At 39.0% G+C, this 8,359-nt stretch overlaps 1 protein-coding gene across 1 annotated transcript in view; it reads left to right on the plus strand.

Annotated features, from left to right (window-relative positions):
* The window catches only part of KIF6 (kinesin family member 6), a 738,393-nt gene that overhangs the window by 169,466 nt on the left and 560,568 nt on the right, over positions 1–8,359 (plus strand). The window contains exon 4 of the mRNA XM_006882159.1: positions 1,197–1,344. Coding sequence (XP_006882221.1) covers positions 1,197–1,344 — 148 coding nt within the window. The remainder of the gene's footprint in view (positions 1–1,196; positions 1,345–8,359) is intronic.

Below are 8,359 nucleotides of genomic sequence, written 5' to 3' on the forward strand. Positions count from 1 at the left end.
GTCCTCTTCACAAGGATGGGTAGCAACATGAAATCTGTCATTTTTCTAATTTGGTAAATGTCTTTCATTTGCTCTTTTCTGTAAAATGCTTGTCTGTCAAATACTAATATAAAACAAAATTATGATAGACTAGGAAGAAGGATTGGCCACCCACTTCCAAAATAACAGGCCTTCGAAAACCCTATGTACAGTATGTATAAAACCTATTCCATAGAGTGTGGGGGAAAAGACTCACTTCTGTAAGTCTACATAATGTCATGCACATTATGACAAGTCTTTATTCCAGGCTGTTGTGGTGGTGTTGTTGTTGTTATGCACTGTGGTGTCTAAACTGACTCTAGCTGACCCTCTAGTGAGTTTCAGAGGGAGGAGATTGCCCATTCTTCTCCCATGGAGTGGCTGGTGGCCTCAAAGCGCTTGCCTTCAGGATTGCAGTGAAGCTATTGCAGGTAGTTGTCTGCAAAAGTCAAAATGATGCAAGGGTTTTAAAAATATCATCCATTCAAAGGCTGATCTACAGTATAGTGGAGCATATATGGGCCATCATCCTCTAGCAAAAAGTTCTTCCAAGAAAGATGACAAGGGGGATTTTTAAAGAGGATGTTTTGTTGATTATAGCTATTAAGGCTTTGTCAGGTACACAATGAAAAATAAAGTGTGTACGTAGTGTTCCTGGAGGTCGCTATATCAGATTTGCAGCTCACCAAATTATAGGTGTTGATGTTTTCCTAGGCTCTTCTCTCCCCTTTATCATATTCTGCAATTGAAGCCTAAGATGCTAAAGAAAATATTTCAGAAAAGAAATCACTAAACATGATTTGAATTACAGGCTTTTCCTTAGACAAAGGACTTGTTGTGCTTGTATCCTTACTGAAGAAAGCCAATTCTAATCATGTATTCATACATGTAGATAGTATATTTTATAAATGTATTTATAAATGTCTTTTAATAGTGTTATTAATTAGGGTTGTTGTTAAGTGCCGTCAAGTCGCAGGTGACTCACAACGACCCTATGAAGGAGAGTCCTCAATGCTTAGGTGCCTTTCATCCTCTCTCCAGGTTCATAGGGTTCCCGGAGGTAAGCTATTACGCAAGTGGATGCCACTCCTTCATCCAAATTAATTAGGGTACTATCCACTTAATACAAATGCAAATACCTATTTGTATATTTAAATGTGTTTTTTTCTTTATTGCAGTGTTCTGACAGGTTACAATGGTACCATCTTTGCATATGGACAAACAGGCAGTGGAAAGACCTTCACCATCACTGGAGGGGCAGAGCGTTACAGTGACAGAGGCATTATCCCAAGGACACTATCTTACATTTTTGAGCAGTTACAAAAGGTATGACCCTTTAAGTTCATTTTACATTTAATATATTCAGCACAAATTTACTGTAGGCAGAAAATTTATTGTGACATTTTATTAGATTGTTTCTAAAAGAAGAAGTGTTATTGTGTAATAACTCTGGCCTTTATACTTAAGGAAAGTTTGGGATTTTGCTGAAGAAGTGGAAATTAAGAAGATGCTTCTCATTAATGACTGCTGTTTCAGCAAAGGTTTAAGGAGCTTTCCTTCTGATAGACTTATGGAGGATACTTTTAATCAACAAGTATCTTACATTCCTTATTAAGAAACTTTCGCCAAATAGACCTTCCTTTTAGTTACCATCACTGAATAGGAAAGTATTATTACACTCTATCCATGTTTTTTTTTATTAATTTCAGTGAACATCTACAGAGATTTTGGAATTCCATTCATTCATTGTTGCACTTTTATCCCCGCCCACCCCACCCCCACCCCAGCTCACTCCTCTCCCCCAAAAGCAAAAGAAAAACTCTTTCATTGGTACACAATCCCCCCACCCCGCACACCCCCACCCCACCCGGAGTATACTCTACTCTGCAACCCTCTGTTCATGATTTTAACAGAGCCCAGAGAAATTAGTAATGTTTAAAATGATCCCACTAAATTAATAATATTATAAACAAGAGTTCCATAGCCTATTACATGCATCAATTACTGAGTGTCCCCAAAAACACTTGCTTTATCAGCATTTAATAAAAACACCTAATGCAGATGACACAACATTGCTTGCCAAGGCTGAGGATGATATGAAGCATTTGTTGCAAAAGGTCAAGGACTGCACGATCCAGTATGTATTGAAGTTCAACATTAAGAAGGCAAATTGACAGTACCATAATAGATGGAGAAGAGATTGAAGTTGTTAGCAATTACAGCTTGCTTAGCTCCACAATCAACACTCTTAACACCAGCAGTCAGGAAATCAAAAGACAAATTGCAATGGGGAAAATCTGCTTTTAGGGACTTCTCCAGAGTGTTGAAGAACAAGGATGTCAATCTCTAGACTAAGATGCACCTGATCCAGGCCATGGTCTTTGCAATTACATGTTATGTATCAGAGAGTTGGACAATGAATAAGGATGATGGAAGAAGAATCAATGCCTTTGAGTTGTGGCTGAAGAAGAGTATTGAACATGGACTGCCAAGAGAACAGACAGATCTGTCCTGGTAAGGGTGAAATCAAATTGCTCCTTGGCGGAAAGTATTTTGAAGCTCTGTCTCATATTCTTTGAGCATGTGGTCCAGAGGGACAAGTCCTTTGGCAAGAACCTCATGTTTGGAAGGGTGGGTTGACAGTGCAGGAGATGACCCCGGATGAGATGGATTAATACAGTGAGTAGGTAGTGGGGGCAGTTGTGTCAGAGAAAGTGAGGTTGGCTCAGGATAGGGCAGGGTTCTGCACTATTGTGCGTAAGGTCTCTGTGAGTTATAATTGACTGGATGGCACATAACAACATAACAATGCACATATCAAGGTAGACACAATTATCTCTACTTGACAGATGGAGAAAATAAGTCTCAAGTTTAAATATCTCTTTCTGGGAACTCTAGTAGCAATCTCAAAAGCATGCAATTTGCATCTACCAGTTGCAACTCAGGAGAAAGATGGGCAATCTCGACCAAAGCAATTAACTGCCTCTGAAAACCCACTGGAGGGTCAGCTCTGGGTTGGTTCTGACTCGTTGGCACACAACAACAACAACAATGTGGAATACCAACCCATGTCTGTCTGATATCAAATCGTATGTGCTTTGTCACTGTACCAACAGGCTTCATTCTCAGATTGACTTTATTATAATGTTGTTGTTTTTGATTGCCTTCAAGTCGAGCACGACTTGTAGTGACCCTATGAACAAAAAGCCTGAAGCCGCTCTACAACTGTCGACATTTATCAAAGTTCGTAGAGTTTCTGGAGGCATGTTAGTTAGGAAGTGGATGTCATGGTTGTATTTAAATACTAACCAAATTACTCCTTGCCTTCAAGTCAGAAACCACTCATAGATGATCCTCCATTGTGTTTTCAAAGCTATAAGTCACAGAGGAAGAGATTGCTCATCTTTCTCCCTAGGAACCACTGGTAGATTTGAACTGCCAGAGAGGCAGCAGAGTTAGCAGCTCAGCTCCTTACAGACTTTGTATTTAAACAGATGCTCCAAAATGAGCCAGCTACATTCTCTGGGTTTGCATTTTCCCTTCTTTGGAAGCAGAGATAGAATGTTACTAGAGGACCTCCAGTGTCCCTACTGGCTCCAACAATTCTGCAGTTAGTTATTTGTATTCTGTATAACAAATGTCCTAACTAGGTCAGTGTAACAGTCACTCTTTAGTTTCTGGACTGTGTGCTGTTTGCATTTTGAGTTAGAAAAGATGAGAAGAAATCGCTGAGATCTGCATACTTTTAATTTCCATCCATAAAGTAGTAATTAGCCATTAGTTCAGCTCATCTCTCCCTGGCTCAAACATGCCAACCTTGTGTGCCAGAAACACTGTAAGAGAAAGAATTGAGTGCAGTATGTATGTTGGCTCCAAAGCCAATTTTCATTTGCTCATTTATTTCAGAAATTGTCTGTTTTATTTTGTTTCCAGATTCCACAAACAGGAAATGTAATTTTCAATAGTTCTTGCTGTTGGGGACTAACGTGGAAGCCTATTGTTTTGGAAGGATCATTGAAGTTAGAACAGACAGAATTGATTTTGAGGTGTCCTACTAATAGCATGTGGCACTGTGACAGTCACATAATGTCTCAGTCTTGTGTAGTGACTGTGAGGCCTGAACATGCTATGTTTATATTGCCCATTTCTTAGCACATAGTAGGTGCTCAATTTATGGTAGCTATTATTATAACCATTTCTGCATGTCCATATATCTGCATGTGGCCAAATAACTGCTGACAAACTTCAGATGATACTTTGAGCCTTTTTAGAACAAATAAAGCCACTTTTTCTGATTAAGTTTAATGGTATAAACCACATTTTCCCCCAGTGGAAAGTATTTCACTTGTCCCTTTTAAAATTTCACCTATGGTTAGTGAAATACAGTTCAAAAAGCCTAAATGTCTCCCAAGTATGTACCATCTGTTAGTTTCATTGTTTTAGATCTATTTGTCATTGGCATTAATCTAAACCCTATTTCATTCAAAAAGATACTAAATAACTTGCCTGGAATTGGAGAGAGCCCATCACACCAATTTGTAGCCAGGGTAGCTCTTTATAAATGGACAGATTTCAACAATGGGGCACAATACATTCATTATCATCAAACTGAACTGTGATGAAACAAATCAGAAGCAACTTGAAATGTATTGTGAAGTCTGCTCATGTTCACAAAGCTAAAAAATGTAGACTGGTACTCAGAGACTCCCAGTTGATAGCCTTAGCATGTGGAGTGCTCAAGAATTCTTAAAAGTAACACTTGACTTATGCAAAGAGTTTACTTCAAGATAAACTCAGAACATGGTGTGTACTAGTCCTGAAATACATGCAAGTCCAACAGGAACACATTTGCAATGACTTTAAGAGAAGAAAATTGATTCCATGTATTTTAGAAATCACCGCTGATTACTTTTGAGTATTGTGTGGTTCAAACTTGTTTTGGGGTAGGAGAGAGAAGGCTGTCTGCAGGAAACATGTGTGTTATATTACAGTTTGGCAATACTAAACACTAAAAAGTAATAAGAAGGAAAGGTAGCTTGCCACATAGCTCAGTGAATTTTGAGTGTGTATTCCAGTAAAAGTCTAGAAAATGCAGAAGCTAGGAGAGCCAAAGCACTATTCCCATCATCTCAAAGCAGTAGACCTGCCATTTTTCTGGTTTTTATGATTTTTTTTCAATTTTTGGAAGAAGACAATTCCTCCTTTGTATACTAATGTATAGATAAGTTGGCCCTTCTTTCTGTCTTTATTTTACCTTTATATTCCCAAACTTAATTTCCTATTTGGAGACTTTTAGAAATAATAATAGCGGCATCCACAAGAATAACAAGCATTTATCGCTGCCTATTATGGTGTACATGAAGTACTTGGAAAAGAACATCATGCTTGGTAAAGTAGGAGACCAGTGATAAAGAGGAAGGTGCTCTGTGTGGCCATTAAGTATGGGCTCAAATGTGGTGATGTCTATGTGGGTGGTGCAGAATTGGGTAGTGTTTCATCTTGTATCGATAGAGTTGCAGTGAAGTAGAATTGATTCGATAGCAGCTAACAATGACAATTATTGGCCACACATTTTCATATAATAATACCTTAGAGTATGTTTTATCCATATACATTGTGTTTTATACAATCTGCCATTTACATTGTGTTTCATACAATCATTCATATATATTCTATTTTCCATTATTTTTTATACTAGTTTATTTACAAAACCCGAATACATTGTTGTAAACATGACAATTCTACCAAAAGCAGTCCACATGTTCAACATAGTCTTAATCTAGATACCAAATTCATTTTCCAAGGAGATTCAAAGGGAAATTGTCAGATTTATTTGAAGAGGCAAGAGACTCCAAATAAGGAAAACACTTCTGAAGAATAAAAATGAAGTGGGAGGCATAGCACTCCCTGACCTCAAAACCTACCACACAGTGGTCGTAACCAAAACAGCATGGTGCTGCTATAATGACAGGCACATAGACCAATGAAACAGAATTGATAACCCAGAAACAGGCCCATCTATTAATGGTCAACTGATATTCAATAAGGAAATCAAACCTATCAAATGGGGAAATGACAACCTCGTCAACAAATGGTGCTGGCAAAACTGGGCTTCCACTTGCAGAAAGCTGAAACAGGATCCACATCTCACACCATCCTCAAAAATCAACTCAAGGTGGATCAGATACCTGGCAGTAAAGCCCAAAACCATGCAATTTATAAGAGACAAACTGGGATCAAGCTTAGAAGCTCTAGTCTATGATATAAAGGGACTACCAAATACAGCCAGAAACGAACAATCTGAAGAGGATAATTGATGAGTGGGATCTTCTAAAGATTAAATCCCTGTGCGCATCAGAAGCTTTTCCCAACAGGGTGAAAAGAAAACCCAGACTGTGAACAAACATCTGGCAATACCATTTTTAAAAAAAGAGTTTACATAAACTAGTTGTCACTGAGGGAGCTCTGAAGATGTTGCCCACAGAGAGTCGCACTTTTAACCCAAAATTCTGGTGATTCAAAACTGCCAGGGTTTTAGCAGGAGGAGGACAGATAGTCTCTTTTAGCACAGTATAAGGCCTCTGAAATCCCTCTGAAGTGTCAGCTATGAGTTGGATCCAACTGTGTGGCAGAGATGATGGTGATGAGTTGTCATTGGCATGATGTCTTTTTTTCCCAAGGGCGGGCTTTCTCATAACACGCTTCAAGTAGGTGACATAAAGCCTCACCGTCCTTGCTTCTAAGGAGCACTCTTGTTGCCCTATTCCAAGACAGCACATGAGAGGAAGACCTGAATGAGATTGTAAAAATGGTACAGGATTTAGCAGGGTTCATGTTGTACAAAGGGGGTTGTTATGAGTCTGAGCAAACTTGATTGTCCTAAATAGCTACAACAAAGTCGCCATTGAGTCAAGCTTGACTCCTGATGACCCAGTGTTTGTCAGTGTAGAGGTAGGCTTCACAGACTTTTCAAGGACTGATTTTAAAGCAGTAGATTGTCAGAGCTTTCTTCTGATGTACCTCGGGGTAGAGTTGAACCTCCAGTCTTTTGGAGAGCCACGGAATGTGTCAGCCATTTGCACCTCCCAGGACTCACAGAACCTTATTTCTCTGTCAGTTCTGCAAGTTATTAAGAGTTATTGTCCAGATTTTTATGTGTAAACGATTAAGGGTGGGGACTCAAATGCACTCACTTATAAATGGCAGATCCAGTATCCAAATCTCTTTTTCTATCTGATGCGATGGCTAATCTAGAACCTTGTGCTAAAATTTCAAGCCATAATCCAATGGCTGTTTATCTGTTTCTGATAACATGCTAATGAGTATTAGAAATATATTAAACAGGAAATTATGATGGTGCTAAATGATGTCTTTGGGAAGTTCATGTGAATGTCTAAAATAGGGAATACTATATTTATTGACCATAGGACCCTTTTTCTCCATAAGCATTCCCTATGAATGTCTTTGGAAACACTGATGTACATGAAAGACCACAGGAAGTCTCTCAAGTGTCTGTAGTCTCTGACCTATGCTGAGCCAACTTGTTGTCAGGTACCATTGAGTGGACTGCTCCTCGTAGCAGCCCTATGGACAATGTATCTGAACCTTGCCCTGTCTTGTGCTGTCTTCACGATTTCTATCATGCCCAAGTCCATTGTGATAGTCAGTGTGTCAGTCCATCTTACAGAGGGTCTTCCTCTCTTTCAGTAACTCTTCACCCTTCTGAGCACAGTGTCTCTCTCCAAGGAAAAGATGTTCAAAGTAAGTGAGATAAAGTTTCACATCCTTGTCTCAAACCAAATTACAATTCCAGATTTACTGTTGTGCTTACCTTAAAGTGAGCTCTGGTGACCTAGTGGTAAGAAGCTGCACTGCAATCCCGAAGTCACACAGTTCAAGGCCACCAGCTGCTCTGCAGGAGAAGGATGGGCACTCTTCTGTGTGGTTAATTGTCTCTGAAAACCCTCTAGAGGATCATCTATGGGTCAATTCTGACTCTATGGTACACAACAGCAACAACCCTAAAGTACAAATTTAGACAATTTCTCAGAATAAGCAGTCATGTTCATACATATCAGCAAAATCTCTACCTTTCAGTTATAGAAGTTTGATTTGATGAGGACTTGAAAAGCCAGGGTGATAATATATTGATAATAGGGTAATCAATAGTAATGTATTTTATGAAATATAATACATATGAATAATTATATGAAACACGATGTTGTTGTTGTTGTTATGTGCCGTCAAGTCATTTGCGACTCATAGCGACCCTATGTACAACAGCCCTAAACTCTGCTCTGTCCTGTGCCAATCACACTGTCTCCGACACACCCATCCCTAT

The sequence above is a fragment of the Elephantulus edwardii genome, unplaced genomic scaffold (assembly GCF_000299155.1).
Source record: "Elephantulus edwardii isolate Elephantulus edwardi_28Jun2011 unplaced genomic scaffold, EleEdw1.0 scaffold00017, whole genome shotgun sequence".
In the NCBI taxonomy this organism is placed as follows: domain Eukaryota; kingdom Metazoa; phylum Chordata; class Mammalia; order Macroscelidea; family Macroscelididae; genus Elephantulus; species Elephantulus edwardii.